The 25,833-nt window shown below is 41.9% G+C and overlaps 1 protein-coding gene across 8 annotated transcripts in view; it reads left to right on the plus strand.

The window, feature by feature from the left end:
* The window catches only part of PPFIA2 (PPFI scaffold protein A2), a 243,722-nt gene that overhangs the window by 92,218 nt on the left and 125,671 nt on the right, over positions 1 to 25,833 (plus strand). The window contains exon 2 of one of the 8 annotated variants that reach the window (XM_075274522.1): positions 10,724 to 10,835. The exons of the other annotated variants lie outside the window; for them this stretch is intronic. Coding sequence (XP_075130623.1) covers positions 10,833 to 10,835 — 3 coding nt within the window. The 5' untranslated portion in view covers positions 10,724 to 10,832. The remainder of the gene's footprint in view (positions 1 to 10,723; positions 10,836 to 25,833) is intronic. 8 annotated transcript variants of the gene reach the window in all.

Consider the following 25,833-nt stretch of genomic DNA (forward strand, 5'->3'; position numbering starts at 1 on the left):
TTCTTGTAATGGGGTTGTAGAAATGGTAGAGTTGAATGTATTGCCAATGCGAGGCCAGAGTATAGGTGTCACTGGGGACCAGATCCAAGTATGGGAGAAGAGAGGACTGGGATAGAGCCTGGAGGAGCATGATGGGAGACTGATTAATAAGGTGGGAGACAAAAACAGGGCGAACGGCCACAGGAATATCTTGGTTTCCCAAGATAGTAGTCAACATGAAAAGTCGCTGGGTAGAGCGGTAAATCTGCCATGTGCCTGGTTGTAATCAACTTAAGGAAAATCATGGAAATTTATATGACCAGTGGCATCTGTGAAGCCACGGGAGAGAAGTAAGGGGGAGAGGGCACACGGACTGCTCCAGGGTAACCCAGAGTTTGGACTGAGTAGCATGATGCGAACAGTGATTACAGCTAAGTAGTAAGTGCAGTCAGGGATGACCCCATTTCCATTTTGTGGAGACACCGTGTACACCTCCTGCATGGCCTGAAGAAAACACCCGTCCGGTGTCGAAACATGTAGCCTTGTCTTCACTGTCATTGGAACTGAATAAGCATGGCCTTCCAGTCTAAATCCTTTTTTCACACCTCATTTTCTTTTTCCACCACCCTTCTTGGCTAGTGTCTGGGTAGGAGCTGCAACTGTCACCATTGGATCCACACCAGAACCCATCTACGGCTGCCAGGTTTTCTTTTCATTGGTCCCTTTTCATTTTGGTTTGATCATAACGCATTTGATTATTCTTGGGGATTTCAAGGCCAATATGAATTTGGGAAAACCAGCTCTGGACTGAGGAGAGGGACTCTTTTGGGAGGACAATGTGTATTTCTTGAAAGAGATAGAGAAGACTGGGGAGGGAGTTCATTTTAGAAGGTTGATTTGGCCGAGCCAAGAGTGTCCTTTAGAGTTTGAATTGGAGATTATATAGGAGTGGAAGTCAAATTCTGACAAAGTGTCAAAGTAGGATTAAGAGAGGTGGACCCCCTAGGTATTTAATGGCCCCAAGTTGACCAGGCAAAGGGGAAAGAGGGTAACTGAACTATGGGGTCAGGTAGAGAGCTATTGAAACCACTACTTTTGGAGAAGTTGATCTTATAGTACTGAAAAAAAGCTGTATGAGGCAATTTCACAAAAGAGTGAAGGGAGTCTAAGTAGTTGTGTGTTGGGCTTGTGGGGAAACTTATAGTATGCATATGCGTGTGAGCATGGTGGGGCTCAGTCTGAACTGTTGAAGGGCTGACTGTAGGAAGTCCCAGTCCACCCTATTGAATGTCTTCTCTGCATCCAGGGAGAGTATCATCAAGGTTGCTTAAGAGCACTGAGCATGTTGGATGGGGGAGCTTTCAGGATGTTATCTAGTGACACCCTCTGGGAATAAAGCCAACCTGCTCAGAGTGTATCAAAGCATTCATGTGAGGTCCAAGTCTGTTGGCAATCAATTTTGCAATATATTGCTTATTTTAATCTTTTATTTGTATGTTTGGCTACCTTTGCCTCTGACCATACTATAAATGTTCACTTTCGAGTCATTAGTACATCTTTATATGTAGTATGCCGGTAACCATATTGGTTTAACTAAATGTAGTGACTAAAGTCAGGTACAATTTTCTTTAATTTTTTTGCTGTTTAATCTTTCTGCATTTGCTCTAAGGAATGTATTGTGGAGCATTTCAGCAGGATAGCTACATGATATAAGAACTCAATATAGTTTCATATGCTGTGCTTAGAATGGCCTGACAATGACCTGCTGTGGCTTCAAATGCAGGAAATGCCTAAAAGACACAATTTAACACAATTTAACACAATATTTTACATTGGAGGCGCTGAATACGGAAAATTGCAGACCATAACAATCACTGAACTCTGTGTCACCTCTAGACTGACGTATATATAAATATCTATCAGTTCTTAAATGAATATATACTTAGATCAGCCATGCCATTTAGGCTCTCTTTGCCACAGGAGTGTTGTGCGTGACACCACCTTCTCAGCCACTGTTCTCCTGGATCCTATATTGCTTCCCACATGCACACACACTGGCTACACAAGCCAACATGCCATTGCAGTCCTCTATAGCCAGTGCTCAGCAGTTACAGGCTTAGTAGGTACCCCTCTACCCAGGAGTCTAATTAGGAAAACTGAGTCCCAAAGAAAACTTTGGACTGCCCCCACTCTCAGGATAACACCCCTTTTAATAGCGCCCACAGACTATAACCCCCCTTTACTAACTTCTCCCACACCATACAAACCCCCTTTATTGAATCCCTTGCAAAGTAGAAAGCCCCCTCACAGACTCCCCCATGGTATATAGCCCTTTTATTGGTCCCCATACACCATATTGCCTCCTTTATTGGCCTCCATACAGTATACTAATTCCTTTAAAGGTCCCCATACAATAGGGGTCCATTTACTGTCATCCATAGAGGTACTTTAGGGTGTAATGGTGATTTTTTTCCCTTACTCATCCTTTCTCCTATCCATGGGCACCTCTGCCTAGGCATCTTGGGGATGACACATACTATGTCAGGACACTGAATAGCATTGGGATGTAACATATTGTTGTTCAGTGCCCTGCAGGCAGCCATGCACAGGGGTGGTGATGGGTAAGTGAAAATCGACTTCATCAGGTAACAGTATTTATTAAAGGAGTGTGGGACCGCAAAGGGCTGCACAACAGCTGCCATGACAGTAGTTTTGCCCCTGCTTCAACTATCCTCTAACAGGCCTAATGGAATACTTCTAAAAGGTCCTAAGTATAGTACATATACATATAGAACATGTTCTTATACAAATTCATAAAATGCATCTTTCAGAATACTGTTTTGGTATTCTTCCCCCATATATATGTTTTACTGTAGATCTATGAATTATTACTCATTTCAGTCCTTATACGCAGAGGGTAATTCTGGTTTTATTTACATGTCTCTGATCTGGAAGCAAGCCTTCCAAGTTGTGAGCAATTTCTCCAAGGCCGGTGTCTGATGACAAATGATGATTCACCAATTTTCATGCATTTCAAAATATGACTGTCAGATACAATATACCTGATCTCACATTTTCCATATCATGTCCTTTGAAATGTAACATCTATTTCACTCAAGGTTTACACAGTTATTAAAGCAATGGCTTAATTTAATATAATATTTAGATAAGTTAGGGCTACTTAACTATAGTGACTCTCCAGAAAATAAAATGTAAGTTTTTAGTAGGCAAAATCTGATATACTGCAGTCTTATCATATTATTAGATAATCCTTTATTAGTCTCACCATAGGGAAATTTTATTGTGTTGACCGCGATTGGGAGGAAGGAACTCCAATAGCGCTCCTTCTCACACTTGGGGTAAAGCAGTTGGTTACTGACAGTGCTGCCAAGTACCGTCAAGGTCTCATACATGGGGTGGGATTTATTCTCCCGCATGGAGCTCACCATGGACAGTATCCTTCTGTCACCCACCACCTGTACTGATTCCAGGGGGCTCCCCAAGACAGAGCTGGCTCTTCTAATCAGTCTGTGTAGTCTATTTCTGGCTCATGTACATAATATGATGTTACATGTCATGCGGAGTCTACCTTAAAACTATTTACTACAACATCTGCCTTCTACCACCTGCTTGTGTATACTTCTTAGTGATCACTGGTGTGGTTTAGGCTAAGGCCCCACAGGCTTACAATTCTATCTACGGGAAAGCCGCCGGCGTTTCCGTCGATATAATTTACATACTGCGATTTCCAAAACCGTGCCGGTTTATAGCAAGTGGTGGAGTAATATGTGTTTTCACTAGGGATTTGGAGTAACAAGAATATAATCTCAGTTCTCGGAGAAGTGAATACGTAAGTTCTGCAGTGTAAATAATTTCTGTGAACATGATAGTGTGTGATGGTCCTATAGTCTAGTATTGGCAGTAAGAACGGGAATCGTCTACTGTATGCTACACGTCTTTGTTTATATCCATGGTAGACTATTATTACAATGACATTTCTAATAATCCCTCACATATATTTTCAGTGCCCAAATAGAATACTGCAGTTTAGTAAGAGAGTGTTTGATATGACACATAATACTATGTTTTATGTTCTATTCTGGCAACCTATACTTAAAAATGTCACATTTTTAATTACACGAATGAATGGCAGATTTTACACACTGGTTAATGTATTATTATATTGTAATCCTGGATTCAGTACTGATTTTTGGATGTAATGCATTTACTTTAAAGTAAAGGAAAGTGACTGCAACTTGGTGTATATTTGGTGTTAATGTTAATTTTTAGCTAGATCCCACCTTATTATTTCAGATAAATTTTTCGCTGCATTACTTGAAACACTCAAGGGGGTTGTCTAAGATCTGAAAAATAATAATAATTTTTTTTTAAGTTCCTTGGTTCTCTTAAAGGTGGTTAATTTCTGATGACCTAACCTTAGGATAAGTCTTGAATATCTGAGTGGTGGGGGTCTCATACTCATGACTCCCACAGATTAACTACATGAAGTCGCAGTATTGCTTCAGTGCCGCCTATGCTTCACAGGCCAGTGGCATCACATTCATTTATCATGTGGCCTGTTTGAAATCAGTTCACTTCATCTGAACATTGCAGTTTCATAAGTTGATCATTGAGAGGTTCTGGGTGTCAGACCCCCACCAACTTATCTGATATCTAGCAAAGGATAGGTCATCATTAGTACCATCTTGAAGAAAAAACCTTATAAAGGGGTTGTCCAGGCATTTTTTTTATGGCCTACCCAATGTGGTTTACTACATTCACATCTGAGTTTTCATTTTTGAGCTGCGTAACCAAAAACGTATATCGTATTCACCAAAAGTGTTCTAATTTGAACAAATCAATACCGGGGTCCAGGACCTTGTAGTGGATGTAACCAGAACTGAAACTCTCTGCATTTAGGTTTAACAGGTGCAGCCGCTGTAAGATGTACAGAGCTGTGCCCAGTTACCACTGAAGGAGGTCTCGTTGGACTGTCTTCACTCTAGTGATCAGTACCAGTGTGCCCACCATTCTGTTGTTTATGGTCTATCATATGTTTAGGAAAGCCCATTTAGAATAAGATTTTCATCACGTTTTCACAAACTTTTCCTGTGTGGACTTTCTTGTCTTATTATTAGAGAGTGAGTAGTATTCGAACAAATATTGAATACCAGTATAGTCTATGGGAGAAAACGGGAATGTTGTTCTGATTTCCATGGACACCAAAGTTCGACACATTGGATCCTCCAAGTTCAGGAAGTAGCAGGACAAGGAGCACCCAAATTTGTTGAAAATGCTGCTTTTCTGCTGTGGATTTTTTGCCAGAATCTCCATCACTTTGCAGGTACTATAAAACACTGCGTTTTTGCAACATGGGGCTTCATCCTTAAAGGGATTGTACAGAATTAGAAAAACATGGCTGCTTTCTTGTAAACATATGTCTATATTTTGTGGAGTGAGACCTTACTTAGATGAACATTAGAAATGTGTCGAGACATTTTTGTAATGGCTCTCACATTTCAGCAGATTTATTATGCGTTGTACGCTAGTCACAGTTGTTTTGAGCAAATCAGAATTTGTGAATTTTTGTATTTTGCTACACCCCCTGCACTCTCAAGGATGGGGGTGTGGTGTAGGTAGTGTGCTAGATTTATTATCATGTACGCCAGTTTACTTATAGTGGTTGTACATTTCAGTGTGCAGGTGCACGTCCCAGTGGAGAGTGCACCTGAAGTAGTAAGAGACATGTACTTCATCATAAATAAGGCGCAACCTTTGCCGATGCAGGGAACATAAAGCTTGCCATTGAATACACCAGTCTTCATAAGTCTCCACCATTGATTTCAGTGTGTGTATTCACATGAATGTTTATTTGACGGTACGTTTTCCTGAAGACTTATGTCTATGAGGGATCTGTGATTTCAGATGCCTTACAGAAAAAAAATAAATGGACCATTTGTTAATTTTTCACTGACACTTTAAGGCTGTGTTCACACGGAGTTGTTTGGCTCAGGAATTTGGTCAGGAAACGGACTCAAATTCCTCCTTCTAAAAACGCCTAACCATAGGACTGTGTGTTCATCTTTAACGTAAAACTCATTCAGAATGAGCGCGTAAAAACCAGATCCCATTGATTTCTATGGCTGCCGGCATACGTGCGCTACCCATTGAAATCAATGGGAGGCTTTTTTCCCTATTGCTTTCAATTTGATACGCACGTATCACATTGAAAGCAATAGGGAAAATAGTCTCCCATTGATTTCAATGGGTAGTGCTCGTATGCCGGCACCCATTCAAGTCAATGGGAGCTGGTTTTTACGCACTCATTCTGAACGAGTTTTACGTTCAGAATGAGCGGAGCGTATACTCCGTGTGAAGGCTCCCTTACGTTCAGAATGAGCGGAGCATATACTCCGTGTGAAGGCTCCCTTACGTTCAGAATGAGCGGAGCGTATACTCCGTGTGAAGGCTCCCTAACAGTCATGTGAATGTATCCCGAAGCTTACACAAAGAATGTGATGCTGTTGTAAACACATTTTCTGTTAAGAGGAATTCCAACATAGTGTTGAACCTGTTCCAAAAGAATAAATGGTAGTAAACTATATAGAAAAAAGTTCTCCTAGTTAAAGAACCACCATATTATACAGTACATTGATTTGGATCCCAACAATTGTGCTTATTCTGGGGTATTGTGCTTAATAAGCCTTATTGAATTGAACATTATATACAGAATGTATTCCGATTCTATTCACTTATGTAACACGTTCATATTTCAGCCAACGAATGCATGAACTATTTTTTTTTTACCCTTTGTTTACCAGGTAGATAAATCTCAAGTTGACATTATTGTTCCTTGTAGACTTCAGATCCATCAGATACTGTAGTGAAAAGAAGGATTTTTTACTTTCTGCCATTGTTTGAACCATTTCTTACACAATAAAAATAAACCAGTAAAGCAATAGAGAAGCGATATCATCTTGTGAACATGCCGTATAGGGGTTCTCTGAGGGGCATTTACGGAAATGATATTTACCAGGCGCAGCCACATTACTGTAATATAATACGTGATTCAGTATAGACCCTTTTTGGCTGCCTGGTAGTGTTATTATGGTGCTTATTGAAGTGTTATTTCCATTTGTATTGGTTTACATTCTGCTTCACTGGCTAGTTAAAACTTCTAACACTCATGATTTAGAGAAATGCTGGAAATGTATAGTGTTATGCATTCTTACACAATTGAGCATTTCTCTGTGTTCTAATAGTTCTAGCTATTTGGGTTTTTCACATCGCAGATAAACAAAGCATTTCAGTATAGTGTGTGTATGAGCCAACATGAGCTTCTTCTGCATTATACAAGGTTACAATTTTAGCAGAGAACTGTGATTTTCACACTTGGAGGTGTGAGGCGTGTTATTTGTATGTAACCACAGTGGTCTCCTAGCAACTATCTAATTAGTAGATTTACACTGGAAGAGGAAAACATTCCATTTCTTGTTCCATGATAAGGAATCATGCAAAGATAGACAATAGACATTACTGACAACCGACGCGACGCTCTTCTTGTGTACGGCACCTTTGTAAACATTGGGGTGGCTGTCACCGACGTGGAAACTCTACATTTAGGTTCAACAGGTGCCTTTGCTGTCAAATGTACAAAGCTGTGCCCTGTCAACAACGAAGGAGTGCTTGCTGGACTGCCTTCAGCCAGCTGATTAGTGCCAGCGTGCCCGCCAGTTGATGTTTATGGCCTATCATAAATCTTGGAAAACTCATTTAAAGGGTACCTGAGTTTTCAACAAAAGTTGAAATATGCACAGGGTCTTATTGGGCAGTCTGTTCTACAACTGTATAACACTTCATACGTGATGTTCTATGAGTTTTGTCTGTTGCAGTACATTGCAGTACATTTTACATTGATCTCTTCAGCTAGGGGCATATTCTATACAGAGCATAATATAGGAGATTCAGGAACACGGAACTGCAAATCCAGATTATGATGCACCTAAGCAAATCCCTGACTCTGAGGGAAATCTGAGAACAAGAAGGAAAGCTACTTGCTGTTTATGGCTAACATCCCATCAGTAATAACAAGCTGCTAGTCACAAGTATGTAGAAGAACATCATAAACTCTCCTTACATTTAGTACTGTAGAATCATTTCAGTGTCTGCAGTGTGCAAGTGGGGAAAACTGTGTGCAGATGTTTAGAGGCTATGAGAAGAACCAGCCCCTCCCCTCTCCATTTACTATGCGAAGTGATAACAGCCCCTCTTCCCTCTAATTACTGTGAGCCTGCCTTTATTTTGAAGCTAACTAAGCACAGAATTTTCCTAGTAACAGGGAGAGAACAACAAATTTGTTAAAAGTTAGGCACTCCGTAGCAGCAACTTTAGAGATTTTTTATTTTTTTAGAAAGAAGACATCAACATTACAGCACAAAGACTAAATTGTCTGAAAAGTTATTTTAGTGATGGCACTGCGGTATATTCCTAAGCTTTCTCTTTTTTGTATGTTTGATACAAATTGTTTTTTTTTTCTTTTTAGACTTGCAGTGCTGTGAATTATTCTACTTCACAGTTTTGTCAAACCTCACCACCAGCTCCCCTATTTCTAATGCAGATATGGGAAGCATTCGCACACTCTGATAGACTAGTATTCCTCTTAATATTTGCATGCTGGTCACAGTAGAATCTTAGCACTGCCACAACCACTGTTTTTGAGTATACACTAAGATGCTTTTAGTAAGTAGCCATGAGTTATAGATAATATATACTCAGGTTCCGGACTGGTGAAGTTGCTAGTTCTGGTGCAGAGAGGGCGCCTCAGTTATTAAGAGGACGGAGGCTCTTAACAAGTTGGCACAGTTATTGCCAGCGGAACTACAAACCCATAATAGTAGGACGTTTTTATTCAGGACTATTTGCAAAGTGGGTTCATAATTAGTCACCGAACAAATATCAAATCTTGGTTTTAGAAGTGTTCATACTCTTTAAATAATATACTACAAAAAAGTATGTTTATTCAGTGAGTTCTGTCCAGGTGGGAAGAGTCTCATAAATGGTTTATGGAGTCTGCATTGATGAAGTGTTGCTGAAATATCATGTACAAATGAAACATTCACCTGCTGTTAGTTCGATGGAGAATGAACTCACTGTCATGGTTCATGAAATGTTCTAGTCATCTTGGGAGGGTTCATTCAATTTCATTTCACATCTGTCACAGGTTTAACATCACAAGTGCCAAGAAATCTAATGGAATTATATCAATTGCTAGATAATTTTATTTTAAAACTTGATTTAATCAGTTAATTCTCAGGATAAAATTGTGTCTACAGAATTTAAGTGATCTGCATTCTAGACAGACTGTTGTCCCTGTATGTTAATAGGTCTCATGGGCTTTTGTGTTGTGAACAGTGATTTATTATTTCTTGCCAGGTTATACCAGTAATGCAGAATTGTTAACATTTGGGTAGATCAGGGGTAGGGAACCTTCGGCTCTCCAGCTGCTGTGAAACTACAACTCCCAACATGCTCCATTCACTTCCATGGGAGTTCCAAGATCAGCAGAGCACGTATGCATGCTGGGAATTGTAGTTTTGCAACAGCTGGAGAGCTGTACGTTCCCTACCCCTGAGGTAGATCCACTTTCACCAGCTACAATATATACAGGCATGTAAAATGGGAAAACTCCAGGAAAATTCTTATTGTAGGCCGGGGCCCCAGAGTGCAAAAGTGTCGCTATTTGGCAAAGTGGATTGGATTTTGGCTAGTCCCATCTATACATTGCAAAAAAATATCCGCAACGGAAATTCTGTGATTTCAAAAACAGTCACACAGGAAAACTCTGCGGACGGTCTGACAAACGCTGCGGGAAAAAAAGTGAAGTGTTTCCACTGTGGTCTTTTCCACAGCAATTTCTGGGTGCAGCTCACTACATGGGACTCTAGTCTTAAACTTTTGTTTAGAAGATAAGAAATGTCATGCCCAGCACAGCTAACCAGGAATGCAAAGAGTTCAGTTTTACGCTAGGTTCACACCTGCATTCGGGTTTCCCTTCTTTGGGTCCACTTGGGGACCCGAAAAACCAAAACCCAATCCATTTTAAAAGTGGTTAGCTGCAGATCCCATAGACTATAATGTGGGTCTGCCCGATTTCCACCCAAAAAATGTGGATAGAAAAGTCCTGTTTGCAGGACTTTTCTCATCGCATTTTTCAAGTTGAAGAGATCTTGAAAACCAGAGATCTTGAAAACCACCAAGAATTGATATACACACAATATATTAGAAAACTTTTTGGCTTCTCATAAAACAAAATATACATTTCGGTTACGCAAACCATGGATCTCTTGCTCATTTTTACCTTTCTGTAAAATACACAGTATTGAAAGGGGCATTTATGGCACTTTTGGGCATACTTGGATAAAATGGGATGAGGTTGGTATTCAAATGTTGGCAAGTATAGCTATTATGTTATAATAGTCTAATAATTTAGAGAAATATTCACAAATGTTACTTATGTTCCTTTACTATAGTTCTGTCATGAATGTTAGAGAATATAATCATGCGATTGTTACACAGATAGTGCTATGTGCACCTTCTTTACCCCCCTTTGTTCTGCAGGACAGGTAAATGGATGTTGATAAATGCTTCATCACTATATTGATCTCCACTATCACATTTACAATGACTGTTCATTATAGCAGCCTCCATTATAGGCATCATTAAACATTGTTTTCTGCTCTTGTAGTGTGCTGATGTTGCTCCGCTTGAAAAGAATAAAACTACTTTGACTGAAACTGGTAGACTTTCATTTGGGAAAATACAGCACCTGCACTGTTCCGCATGACTTTCCAGTGATGGTATGACGAAACTCTCTGTACCTCCTGTTCTCCTATGGGAGCAACTGTGGTAGAGAATAGCACCTTTGTCATTGTCCACAGTTAGTGTCCTTATGTCGTTTCCCCTCTGCCAACGTCTCCTTCATTGTACTCCTAGATTTCCGTCTTGTGTATTTCTTATGATTTAGCCCATAGAAAATATGTGGTGTAATTGTACATGTAAAATGGGATATGTTTAACTGAAGTACATTCATAGTGTGTATGAATTGGGGAAAGGGGTATAAATGAACTGTAGCGTCAGATTCAGAGAGTAGACCTTATTCCGGAGTCGTGAACTATGGTGAAATCTGAAAAAAGTTGACAATTACAGTTTCAAAATAAAATTATGAATTATTTTTAATTATATTGTATAATTATAAATATTGTATAAGTAATTAGATGTATAGTTTGTTACATATTTTCAGAGATATTCAGTCCGTTTTTTAATGATTGCTTCTTACTGACTATGGCTGTTGGCCGTTTGTGAAGAAGGCTGAGTCAGATCAGGAGTCCGATGTGGTTTGTGGAAAAATAGAGGGATTGGAGTTGGTGGTTTAGCCTACTGACACCATTATCCTGCTTAAGGCTGAGACCCCACGTTGGGGAAAAGCAGCTTTTTTTTTTCTTTTTTTGTTTTGCAGATTGTGCTGCAGTTTTTTGAGCCAAAACCAAGAATGACTATAAAAGGAATGGGTGATATATAGGACGTTCTTATACCTCTCCCTTCTGCTCTATCTACTCCTGGCTTTGTCTCAAAAAGCTGCAGCAAAATCTGCAACAAAAAAGCTGCATTTCCTCTTTGTGGGGCTTCTGCCTTCAGCAGGTTTTCCAAAATCAGCATATTGGTGGCCTGTCTTTAGGACTCTCTGCACCCCCACCAACCCATTGTAGGGGCCATGGACCTTGTGTGAGCACCGTGGCCTTTTCAATGTTTACATCTGTCGTAGTAGTGGTGCAGGGTATTATTGCAGCTTTGTCCCATTCAAGTGTTGACCCTTCTAACAGCTGAGAGGCACAGAGTGTAGGCTATCAATATTGTAATCCCCCAAAAATGAAGCAAAGGGGTTGGCCACTTTCAGACCAATAGTGACAAACAAATGTATAATAAAAAGATATACAATTTTCCAATATACTTTCTGTATCAATTCCTCACGGTTTTCTAGATCTCTGCTTGCTGTCATTCATTCTGTTACTTCTAGAAGATAAAACTCTGACCATGGTCATGTGATTTACGGTCCATGGTCATGTGATGAGCACACAGGTGCACAGCTGATTACCAGGCAGATGTCTGATTATTGTGATGTGACTGTAACGAGCGACACCTGTGTGCTCATCACATGACCATGGACCGTAAATCACATGACCATGGTCAGAGTTTTAGCCTCTAGAAGTAACAGAATGAATGAAAGCAAGCAGAGATCTAGAAAATCATGAGGAATTGATTCAGAAAGTATATTGGAAAATTGTATATCTTTTGATTGTACATTTGTTTGTCAATATTGGTTTGAAAGTGCCCAACCCCTTTAAAGAGGAGTAGCAGAAGTTTAATCACATAAAACCAGAAAATCCCTTTAAGGTGGCAATAATATTAATTAAAGTGAGTATGTTAGCAGTAGATTCGTTATAAATGGTTTCCAAATATACCTCTATTACTCAGCTTTATTGCCCCATTTTCATGTAAATAGCCGTTCTAGTCCTATGCAGATGAGGAGGAAAAATGCTTTCCTTGGGAATCTAGAGCTGAGATGGAAGTCAGGGCAAGCTAAGGCACAGCCTCAACACTCTTTCCCTTATTTGCATGTGACTAAAACAGTTATTTACATGTAAATGGTGCTTTAAAGGTTTGTAAACTGTAGTATCACCTCTGCAAGGTGGAGGGGTTAGGTTTATTACTAATGTTTTGTTGACAGACTCCCCTTAATGAACATCATCAAGAATATCTTTGTCTCTTGCATTAAAAGTAATAATTTCTTACTGATCTAGAAAAAGTTTTAAATGTATCTTTGTATTTATGGATGTCATATAATATTAGGATCTACTGCACTACTTGTGAATATTCTCCATACCGGTGTCAATGAGAAGTAGTTATTTACATTATTGCACATAAGTTTGCATATATGCTGTTTTATAGGGTTCCTTTCCTTATCGGTACGCTGCAGAATCTTAAGACTAACTATAATATTTTTCTTGACAGTTTGACGAGACAGTTGGGTTATATAACTCACAACATAATAACACTACACCATAAATACCAAGTTATACAGGAACTTTTCTCACAGAACAATATATTTATTAATTCGCTCAGCTCCTCCTGTTCTAGAAGCTGCTGTCAAAGAGTGGATTTCATTTCTAGTCAGACAGATTCCCTTGAATGGTATTTTTTGGAAGTCAAATGTAGTCTATCCTAATAAGCCATTAATGTTTATTAATGACCACCGCAAAATGGTGGACAGAACATCCGCATCTTCAAATGCCTATGCAAGGCAGAAGATTAGGAAAAGATAAGGCATGAAGAGAAAGAGCTAAGGGGCCAGCGATAGGTGAAGAGGTGGGTGTGCTTGGAGCACAGGGGAACACACAAGGCTGTTTTTGCACATTGGTTGGTCAAGTGCGAAGATTTCATAAATGCTCCCCCCCCCCCCCCATCACCACTCCTTAGAAATACCTGACCTGCGCAAATTATAATGCCCATCAGTGACTCCCACATCGTATAATGCCCCTTGGTGGCCCTCATACAAAATAATATGCCTTTCGGTGGGCTTTCACACTATCAAATTTCCCCGCAGAGGCATCAGACATTCATGGATCCACCCTCCATTGGCCCCTCATACATTAACTTGTCCCTCACAGGTGGCCCCTCAGACATTATATCATAATGTCCCCTTTTCAGATTGATCCTTCACATTTTAATGTTCCCTTTCCATGTAGTTCCAACAGTATAATGTCCTCTTTTCAGGTAGTCCTCATAGTATAATGCTCTCTTTCCAGGTTGCCCCCTGAGTATAATGTCCCCTTTTCAGTTTGAACACTCACATTATAATGTGTACTTTCCAGGTAGTCCCAACAGTATAATGTTCCCTTTTCAGGTAGCCCCCATTCTAAAATGTTCCCTTTCCAGGTTGCCCCCAACAGTATGATATACAGAGGAATATAGTGTGGAAGCCACAAAACCACAGGTATCAAAAGTATACCAGGCCACAGGTAGCAGAGTTATATATTGCAGAAGGCACTAGGCCACAGGTTGCACAGTTACATATAAAACTGACGCAACAGGACATGCATAAAAACAGGGCAGACAAAGACTCCAATGTCAAACAGGAGAGCAGCGTACATCCACTGAGATCATAAACAGTCTTCAGAATTCATTGCTCAGACCGTGGGACTAAGGGTTCAGTTCACATCTGCGCCCGGGGGCTCCGTTTTGCAGGTTTCCATTTCCTGCCCGAAACTGGGCAGGAGACTGAAACCTGCAGGCATTTATGGGTTTGAAAAGTGTCCGGCCGTAAGCACCGGGGAGCGTTTTGTGCAAAACCGGGCAAACCCCTAACTCCCACCACAACCCCACCCCCACCGGAGATGCATATTCCTGCACACACTATTATGCCCAATATTGGCATAAATTATGCCCCATAGTGGCCCCTGCACACAGTATTATATGCCCCCAAGTGGCCCCTGCATACGGCATTATATGCCCCCAAGTGGCCCTGCACACAGTATTATATGCCCCAAGTGGCCCCTGCATATGGCATTATATGCCCCCAAGTGGCACCTGCACACAGTATTATATGCCCCATTGTGGACACCCATGAACAATTATTATACTCTGGGGTCTTTTCAGACCTCAAAGTATAATACTCAGAGACCCAGGGCCCCAGGAGGAAACAAAAAAAAAAAAAATCTGTTACTTACCTATTCCTGGCTCCATAGCATTCCCTGCAGATCACGTCGGCCATTTTCAATGTATCACTCGGAGGACACCAGGTGTCACTGACTTGAGCAGGGGACTTGCGTCATGACGCATAAGGACGCAAGCCATATGCCCCTGTGACATCGGAGATGTCATCCAAGTAGGCCTGAAGCCTTAGAGAGTAGGAGAGGTAAGTAACAGCATTTATTATGTTCCACATTGTGGGTCAGATAATTTCTTAGTTTATACCACATAAATTATGCAGTTTAAACTAAGAAATTATACCGGAACGCTGACAGGCACTGACCACAGGTCATGAAAGTGGCACCAACTCATGCAGGTTGGAAAATTGGTGATCTAAGAGATGACTTCCAGGTATAACTCATGACTAGCACTTTACTGGGGCAGATGATGCTCACTGGTTTCATTAGCATTAATGTAATGTATCTATATGGACATAATAATGTTATAAGGGATGGTCCTAGTGAGAGGTTCCTTTTCAGCAGTTGGTGTACATATCTTTTTTAGGATAAGAAGATAGATTGGACAGTGTCGAAGCTCAGAGTCACAACCCTTTCCTGCTCCTGCCTGACACAACCCACTTGATCGTTTTGGGTCCTAATATGCTATTTAGGCTCCGCACTAATAGCAATGATTGCTCTGGGTTGGAGGGATCGAGAAAATATTTCAACTGTGCAGGATTCAGAATGTGGAGCTTATTAAGAGATGCAAAGTACTAGAATTGGTGAAGGTGTTGAACTCTTTAAGTACTTGACGCCTAAAAGGATATTTGTAGGAGTATGTTTTGTCACAAATTTCCATATCAAAATGAATGCATCATTCAAAACAAGATATTTTAATGTCAAGAAAAGTAGATATGCATATAAAGGTAATCTGTTTACCTCTCCGCACTCCTGTTGTGGCCGAAGAAACTGCGCTGTAGCAGATTTCCATTTGCTGCCAATCCCCATAGTGTCTTCTTCATTATCATTCCTAGCAGTAATGAAGCTTTTGCATTGCAATCAGCATTTAGGAGCGCACGTGGGATTAATGTGATGTGTTGTATAAAAGCATTTAGAGTTTCCGTAGAGTAATGGATCTATAAATCAAGTGTGAGCTCTGAACAGCCCTCTTTTTTGTATTATCCCATCCCATCAACCCATTGTGACTGCTGAGTTGTAATGCATGTAAATGTAAAGCAAGGAACACAACCGTAGCCTCTCCTCATACACCCTTCAAAAAGTTACAAGCTTTTGGCACTGTTGCCGCCATTCTCACCTGTCCCCGACACGCCATTGTTTGCCACTGCTGTCCATTCGGTCTTGTGCCATGCCCTTATTGATGGACGTCCTGAGCCCAAAGTGACTGCGGAGACCAAATTGGTGGCTTTAGCAGTCCTTGGGAAGGAACTGACGTTGTGAGGCTGCTGACTGTCCTCAGTAGTCATGTGGGACCAGGACTTCTGGCGACAAGGGCACAGCATAAAACTGAGTAGACAGTGGAGTTCCAGGGCAACTCCACCGGAGTTTGTCCAATTCCTGTACAACTCCATTAGCCTCGTCTTTCAATCGATTGTGGCCACTGAACAGCACTGTATATAACAATGTAAAAAGCTGCACTGTGTATTACCAATATCAGTAAGATGCAGAAACCTTGATAGAGCATCTCCCACAACAAATGGACTTGATAATGGCTTCAATGAGGAACTGAAACGTTGCTGCTGTTCTCTATGAGTGAATAAAAATCTTTTTTGGGAATCTGATGCATTTTTTTTTTTTAAAATTGAAATCATGAGCTGTACTTTATAATCAAGACAGGGAATCCATCCTTAACCTTTTCTTAACCACCCCACAAAAATGAATGAACTAATAGAATTGACCTTGTGCCAGATGCCTGTTATTTTCTGTGCTGACTGAGAGAGCTGTACTTGGTGGCAGATAACTGAAATAATCAATAGTTGTCAGTAGACCCCCATTAACACAACACTCATATTAAATGATGTGTTTCTTAATGCTAAAGTCTGCACTTTTACATTTGGGCTTTTGTTAGCGATGGGAATACACAAGCCATAAGGCTAGAAATTCTGGAAACATTTCAATAGGGCTGTGCTGTACCGTTTCCATGAATCCCATAGAAGTAAATAGGAATTATTGAATCCGTGTCGCTCAGAAAGTTATGCTCCTTACAGAGCTCCAGGTCAGGCAGGGATTTATAGCCTTGTATTCCCATGTCAGAAGGGATTACACCTGTAAAGTGCTGCGAATGTCTTTGTATAAAGATCACTTATAACAGTCATATAATAACTCTTAATGGCTATTATCATTAGATCACTGTGATCTTTATATGGATATTGTAAAATTATAATATATATATATATATATATATATATATATATATATATATATATAAAAAAAAAAATAGAGAACTAAAAAAAGGCCCTCTCACCCCCCAAAAATAAATGCCTCTCTGAGCCCATGTGTGTTTATGGATGATGCCCTAAGCATAGAGAATTACACTCTGTTGCAAATTCTTGTCTGTTCTACTTTTGCGTATTTTCGTGTGTTCATTGAAATAATTCCTGTACCTGGATGTTTATAGTTTGTCAGAGGCTGTAGACAAAGTAAGGGAAGGAGAATCATCTAAAATGAAACCAGAATTATATTTTTCCCATTTTTATTATGACAAATACTTTGACATCAAAATGGCATGTGTGAGTCCATGAGCGTAGTAATAAAATTCTAAATTGTGACTTTCTATCATATTTGCATTTAGTGTATTGCTGATACTGTTCTTACTGAGGGCAGAGGAAAGTATTAAAGCTATTAACAGGTGATAAGAACTTGAATTGGTAGAGGTAGTGAAATGCCCTCTTTAAACTCCAGACACACCAACTTTGTGTAAGGGAGTTGTCTGTTGTAATTCTCCAGTAGCTGATGCTGAAACCTGAGACGAAAGGAATGACAGAGACAGTGATTCCTAAAGTTGACCCAGCCCCTGTTCCTTCCTACTTCCCTCATTGTCTGAGTGACACAGATAAAGAAGGGATTGCCCAGTTGTTTAAGTGTAAACACAAAATGTGGACAAGACAACACACCACACAACACACCCAGTGGCGTAACTAGGAATGGCGGGGCCCCGTGGCGAACTTTTGACATGGGGCCCCCCCGACACCGAAGATCTCGACCGAGTCCCTCCTACGCATTCCTGCGCGCTCTATTATGTCCCATAGTGTCCCCTGCACACAGTATTATGTCCCTTAGTGGCCCCTGCACACAGTATTATGTCCCTTAGTGGCCCCTGTACACAGTATTATGTCCCTTAGTGGCCCCTGCACACAGTATTATGTCCCATAGTGGCCCCTGCACACAGTATTATACCCAATAGTGGCCCCTGCACACAGTATTATGTCCCTTAGTGGCCCCTGCACACAGTATTATACCCAATAGTGGCCCCTGCACACAGTATTATGTCCCATAGTGGCCCCTGCACACAGTATTATACCCAATAGTGGCCCCTGCACACAGTATTATGTCCCTTAGTGGCCCCTGCACACAGTATTATACCCAATAGTGGCCCCTGCACACAGTATTATGTCCCTTAGTGGCCCCTGCACACAGTATTATACCCAATAGTAGCCCCTGCACACAGTATTATGTCCCATAGTGGCCCCTGCACACAGTATTATACCCAATAGTGGCCCCTGCACACAGTATTATGTCCCTTAGTGGCCCCTACAGGACTAAATACTGTCACCGCTGACCGCTATACCAGGACAAATTGTGGATAAAAAAAAATCTGGTCCTGTGCATTACAATTTAGTAACTCCATGTGCCTCATATTAATAGCAGTTAACCCCATCATCTCCCTCACAGTAACCCCTGTGTGCCTCACCATAAGAGTTACTGATATGTGAGAGACATGGAGGTAATAATAAACTATCTTCATTACTATTACCCCCAAATGTCTCACATATCAGTAACTCTTATGGTGAGGCAAACAGGGGTTAATGTGAGGGAGATGATGGGGTTAACTGCTATTACTATGAGGCACATGGAGTTACTAAAACACAAGTAATCCCCCCAAATGCCTGATAGTAATAAGTAACCCCAGTACGTACCTGTGTAACTTCAGTTTCATTTTCCTAGAGCAGCTTCTTCCTCTTCTCTTCTGTGCAGGAGCTCGGCAGGGATAAGCCCCGCCTCCTCCTCTCATTGGTGGGCAGAGGACATCAGAGAAAGGGAGGGGGGAGAGAGGGGGGGAGCGTCCTGCAGCGCTGACAGGAGCCAGAGCTGCAGCTCCTGTGTCTCAGCCGTTGCTGCAGCTTCGGGGCCCCCTGTTGGTGGAAAGTATTCCACCAACAGGGGGCCCTGATCATTATACTCGGGGGTCCGAAAAGACCTCCGAGAATAATGATAGCAGCGGTAGCAGCTGTCACCGGGCCCCTAATGTCCTGGGCCCTGTGGCAGCTGCTACCGCTGCTATGGTGGTAGTTACGCCACTGAACACACCACAGAAGAGAAGTCAGCAAGCCAAGGGTCAAAGCCAGAAAGACAAAGCAGTACCAAATCACAATCCAAAAAAGTAGTCACAAGAAAAGACAAAGGTCAGAAAACAATAAATACAATAAAATAAACAACAAGTAGAAACGCTTAGCAAGGACAAGTCCCCAACAGCCAGCAATTATTATTATTATTATTATTATTATTGTTTATTTATATAGCACCATTAATTCCATGGTGCTTTACATTTGGGGGTTACATACAATACACAAAATATACAGGTAGATATAATACTAACAGTGACCGACTGGCACAGTGGGGTATAGGGCCCTGCCCGCGAGGGCTTACAATTTATGGGGGAAGGGGGTAGAGACAGAAGGAGAGGGGGGAGACAGTTGAGATGGCGGTGTGGTGATAGTGTTATTGGCGGTTGTAGGCCTTCCTGAATAGGGTCTTCAGGGCCTTCTTGAATCCTGTGATTGTAGGGATCAGTTTTATGTGTCTTGGTAAGGAGTTCCAGAGTATGGGGGATGCACAAGATAAATCTTGGAGGCGGTTGTGTGAGGAGCAGATGAGAGCAGAGCGGAGTAGGAGGTCGTTGGAGGATCTGAGGTTACATGTGGGCAGGTAGCGGGAGATTAGTTCAGAGATATATGGAGGGGCCAAGTTGTGGATCACTTTGAATGTTAACATTAATAGCTTAAACTCAATTCGCTGGGCTATAGGTAGCCAGTGGAGGGACTGGTAGAGGGAAGCAGCCGATGAAGATCGGGCAGTGAGGTGAATTAAGCGGGCAGCGCAGTTTAAGGTGGACTGGAGGGGGGCGAGGGTGTTTGCTGGGAGTCCATGGAGAAGGGTGTTGCAGTAGTCTAAGTGGGAGATTATGAGGGCATGGACGAGCATCTTGGTAGTTTCAGGGGTGAGGAAGGAGCGGATTCGATGGATGTTCTTGAGCTGGAGGCGGCAGGAGGTGTTGAGGGTTTGAACGTGTGACTTGAAGGATAGTTTGGAGTCCAGGGTAACACCAAGACACCGTGCCTGTGGGACAGAGGAAAGTGGGGTTCCGTTAACTTTGATAGATGGGTCAGGTGGAGGGGCCATACGGGGTGGGGTGAAAATGATGAACTCCGTTTTCTCCATGTTCAGTTTGAGAAAGCGGGAGGAGAGGAAGGAGGCTACGGCCGCTAAGCAATCTGGAACTCTGGCCAGCAGGGAGGTAATGTCTGGTCCAGAGATGTAGATTTGGGTGTCGTTGGCATAACAGTGTTACTGGAAACCATGAGATTCTATGAGATGGCCCAGGTCAAGGGTGTAGCTGGAGAACAGGAGAGGTCCTAGGACGGAGCCTTGGGGGACACCTACAGAGAGAGGGCGTGGTGAGGAGGTGGTGTGTGAGTGGGAGACACTGAATGTGCGGTCGGTGAGGTATGAGGAGATCCAGGTAAGGGCCAGGTCTGAGATGCCAAGGGATGAGAGAATTTCTAACAGGAGAGAGTGGTCAACTGTGTCAAAGGCAGAGGAGAAGGTCAAGGAGGAGGAGGACAGAGTAATGGCGCTTGGCGGTTAGAAGGTCATTGATAACTTTTGTTAGGGCAGTTTCAGTGGAGTGCTGGGGTCTGAAGCCTGACTGAAGTCTGTCAAAGAGCAGGTTGGACGAGAGATAGGAGGAGAGTTCGGAGTGGACGTGTTGCTCAAGCAGTTTTGAGGCAAACGAGAGCAGTGAGATGGGACGATAGTTGGCTGGAGAGGACAGGTTGAGGGACGGTTTCTTAAGTATAGGAGTGACAGTGGCATGTTTGAAGGCTGAGGGGAAGGATCCATTGGCTAGGGATAGGTTGAAGAGATGAGTTAGGGCTGGAGTAATGACTTCAGTGAGCTTGGGGATGAGATGTGACTGGATCGGGTCAAGCACGCAGGAGGTGAGGTGGGATTTGGAGATTAGGGAGGAGAGTTTTTCATCAGTGATGGAGGAGAAACAGGTCAGGGATGAGGAGCAGTAAGTAGTTGGGTAGAGGGGTTGTCGGGGGTATAGAGTGAGACTGTCTCTGATGGTGTCAATTTTAGTTTCGAAGTAAGAGGCAAAGTCATCAGCTGAGATAAGTGATGTCGGAGGGGGGGCAGGAGGATGGAGGAGGGAGTTGAAGGTGGAGAATAGCTGTTCGGGGTTGCGAGAGAGTGCAGATATGAGTGTGGTGAAGTAGACCTGCTTTGCGGAAGTGAGTGTGTTCTTAAATGTGAGAACTGCCTCTTTGTAACTGAGGAAGTCTTCCTTGGAGTGGTTTTTCTTCCAGAGGCATTCTGCAACCCGCGAGGCATGTCTCAGTTTTTTAGGTCGGTGTGCCATGTGTGCAGGCAGATGACCTGTTTATAAGAAAAACAGAACCCACCACAGGCTTGATTGGCAGATCGGCTGTCAATCACATAGGTAAGGCAAAGATTAACTATTTGAGGAGCAGAGGGAAGCAAAGGTGTAAGAGATGGGTGTGGAGGAAAATCAATTATAGAGATGAGGGAATAGAGCAGTATTTAGACAGAACAACAAGAACCTGTACTACAGCATGTGAGTGGAGGGTGGCACAGAGACCCAAACAGGCAAAGATATTACACTTTGTCAATGTGCTAGCTGTGTTTTTATGCATTTTAATGGCTAGTACACTGACCCATTATTTCCTATGGCCTCATACACATGCCCATGCATTATCTGCAGGTCTATGTAGAGTGCCTTGAGCCTGTGGCAAAACTCAAGACAGGTCCTATTCCTGTTTGTTTTTCGACCTAGGCTGACTACATGAAATAAATGGATATGTAAATGACACGAATATCATTCAAGTGGCAGCTTCACTGTTCTCCCACAGACCAATGGACACACATTCATGTGTATCTAACCTTATGCTAGGGTCACACTAGCATTGGGGTCTCAGATTCTTCTGTACTTACTGTATGCAGGTATGGCAGCTAATCTCCACCCACCAGTTTAGCAAGAAAGGCAAACTATAGGCATGGCATACAAAGAGCGACACTACTAATTTATGCAAATCATTAACCAGATAATAAACAGAAACAGTATTTGTTCTGATATTCACACAATGCAGCTTATCCTGAAAAATGGACATTTATGCTTTAAAGGGGTTGTCCCATCACAAGGATCCTATCTATACTGCTTGTTAATGTGGATTTAAGACTTTTCCTAAATACATTGCTTCAGCAAAGCTGCTTTGTTTGTCCACTATCTTACTTTATTCAATTCTTTATGGCCACAGCCCTGACTTAGCTGCTCATGAGTCAAGTGATGTATCTGCTGCTCTCAGGGGGAGCAGGGGCTAAGTGCATGGGAGTGAGCCTGTGTATCTAGCTATTTCTGTGTCTACACCATGTGACCTAGCTTCCTGCACTCAGATAGGGGAGAGGAGCTGCTTTCATTTCTTCTGTTCTCCCAGTTATCAGGCTAGCTAATTCAATTGTGTTCATTATGGCAGAGACAGGCAGTCTTTGTATGTAACACAGAATGGAGTTGCTGCTGCCTGTACTTCATAGTCCAATATGGGTGGGCGGAGCAACATGTGAATTTGGGGGTGGAGCTAAACGGCAGGTTGCGTGTGAAACCCCGCCCACCAAATGATGCAAAAAAAAAAAAAAAAAACAGGAAGAAAGAAGATTTTACAGCAGTAAAGACTGATGAGTATGTGAGGTGGGAATACCCCTTTAAGACTGGGCCTGTTACAAATTTAGCCATCCATTTTGTGTTTTCTTTGATGGAGCTATCAGGCGATCAAACAGAGCTTATCAATACACCCCTAAACTCACGTCACTTGACTACAATGCTACTTTCTAGGGGCCAGCAAGAAATCATCCTGATATCTTTACACAAAGTTTACAGTTTTAAATGTTATTCTCCTTTGCATATTTGATAGAAGACGTTACATTGTAACATCTGTGTGTACATTCCTAATGCAGGGGTGAACCTGGGCTTTCTGCTGCCTGAAGCGGTGTCAGAAAGCCCCCCCCGAGGGGGCGGGGGTCACAAGAAAGAGGCGGGGCCGATCGGAAGGGGCGGGTCGAGCGGAAAGGGGGCGTGGCCGAGCGTAGCGAGCAGCGTTCGCAGGCAGAGATCAGGCAGGGAGAAGACCTGCTCTCTGCCTGAGTGTGAGGGGCGGCTGCTGGAGCAGCGCTGTGTCCAGCAGGGCCGCCCCAATACACCGCTCGCTTCCCGTGTCGGGCTGCAGACACTGTGACGCTAAGCCAGTCCAGGACAGCTTGTCCTGGAGTGGCTTAGGTCAGCAAAAATGCCGCCCTCCCGAGGCCCTGGCATAGCGCCGCCTGAAGCGGTCGCTTCAGGTCGCCTCATGGGAGGTGCGGCGCTGTCCTAATGTCACTTTCGGGCTTGGAATTGATAGGGGTTTTATACCTTCTGCACTTACGAAGCGTACAACGTGTTTATGTGCAGGCAACATGTAGCCTGATTTAACCTTTGCAGAAATAACTGAAGCGCTTTATTTGCAATGTTACTAATCCCTGATATTTCTGTAAGTGATATTTTATCAAAATCTGGGATTGTCTGAACCATGCTGAGCGTTTATACTTCAAGATTGTTTCTAATATACTTTATTGCTCCATTTGAGCAATGTTGATTTTAATTTACTACTATAGGAGTCATCTCCAGATTCCTCTGGGCAAATGAGTCACTGTTTAATAACCAGCATTGTAAATGAAATGGTGTGTAGCATCGCAGATAGATTTAATACATTTTATATTGTGGCGTGTTGATAAATGATCTAGAGTATTTCTTGTATTTATACACTGGTTTAATTGGTAGAACTGTATTTTCTCACTCTATTGTATTTGTTTCAGTGGTGGTCCATCAAACACATTGTACTGTCTTTGGCTACAGCCCTTGTACCCATCAGAAGGTTGCAAATGACATTCAGGCAGGACCATATCATACAATAATGCATTGCAGTATATTGCAAAATCCATTGACCTCTATTATATGGTACCTTCTGACCGCAGGCATTACCACTGGATCTCTGCTGTATAAAATAATGGTGACTATGATACTAAGCTTAGCTGCAGAGCAGGCTCCATGTTTAAAGTCTGGATATCCATTATATATGTATGGCGGATGTCAGGAAGAAGCATAACACAGAATTTTTATTATTCTTACACATTAAACCTTAAGGAGCTTTTATGAGATTCCATAGTTAATCCACAGCCATTAATATGGTGTTGGTCCCCCCCCCCCCCACCTTGCAGCTAAACCAGGCTCCACTCTTCTGAAAAGGCTTTCTACAAGATTTTGGCTGTATTTTTGCCTGTTCATTTAAAAGAATCTTTGTGTGATCAGACACTGGTGTTGAGTGGGGGTTTCTAGCCTGCAGCCTCTGCATCCTAGTTCATCCTATAGGTATTTAGTGGAGTTTAGGTACGGCTCTGTGGAGGTCAGTCAAACATCAAACTCACCCAACCATGTCTTCATGGACCTTGTGTTGTGCACTGGTGTGCTCCATCAGATGCATACTAGTTGATGCAAGTCTTGCATGCAGCTTCTCGGCCAAGGAAATCCACACCGTGAAGCTCCCATTGCAGTTTTTGTACTGACATTAATACTAGAGAAGTTTTGCAGCTCTGCACTTATTCAACGATTTTTATGCATTATGTTCTGCTTAACACAGTGCATAAAAGTGTAACTTTGGAAGTATACTGGAACCACAACAACTCAACCACAGTGTTCAGTAATATCACTGATAGCTGATTGTGAAATATCTAGGAAGGAAGAAATATCACAAACCGACTTGTTGCAGTGTTGGCATCTTAGTACAGTACCACACTGGTATTCTATGAGGTTTTTTTTTTTTTTTTTTTATAAAGTAGAGTCAGTCTGCATGGATACCCCTGAATGATAGACCTGAATTCAGTAGTCAAGAGCTGAATACTTTTCTCCTTATAGCATATGTTCAATATGTGACTTACAACTCCTACAACAGCATATCATTGGTGTAGAAGTTTTGATGGCGTACACTCCCTTTAAGTTTTATGACTTTTGGAAAGATTTTGCAAATTTTTTTTTCTAAAGCTGAATTTTTAGTTTGTGATAATAGATGAACTTTAATTGTATTTTTCAATCATATTGATTCTTCTAACATACAGTACTTTTTTTAATGTGACTGCTAATGTCTGATGAGTGTATTAATAGCACCCATAGCTTCCCACCCACGTTTGTGGATTCTTAAAGTTGTGTTTCCATAGTAACAGTTTTGGGAGTTTGCATTGAGTGCAGAAAATTACTTTAATTAGATTGACATAAGAGAGCGATTTTCTTGTCCAGTGTACACTGTGAGAGTCATTCGTGTTTTCTAAACTGAAATTATTTTGATTCGTTGAATTTGTGTATAGTGTTATTATCGTTCCAGCTGTTAGTTAAGACAGTGCTTTAGTCTTTGGTGTCGCTCAGCAGGTGTTCAGCAAGCAAGATGTCAAACATTTGTAATACACACACAGCATATCATTGCACCCGTATTAAGTAACGCATTGTGAGATTGCAAAAACGCTGTTTTTTACTACAGTCCTATGAAAAAGT

Source organism: Leptodactylus fuscus, chromosome 5 (genome assembly GCF_031893055.1).
Source record: "Leptodactylus fuscus isolate aLepFus1 chromosome 5, aLepFus1.hap2, whole genome shotgun sequence".
Classification (NCBI taxonomy): Eukaryota; Metazoa; Chordata; class Amphibia; order Anura; family Leptodactylidae; genus Leptodactylus; species Leptodactylus fuscus.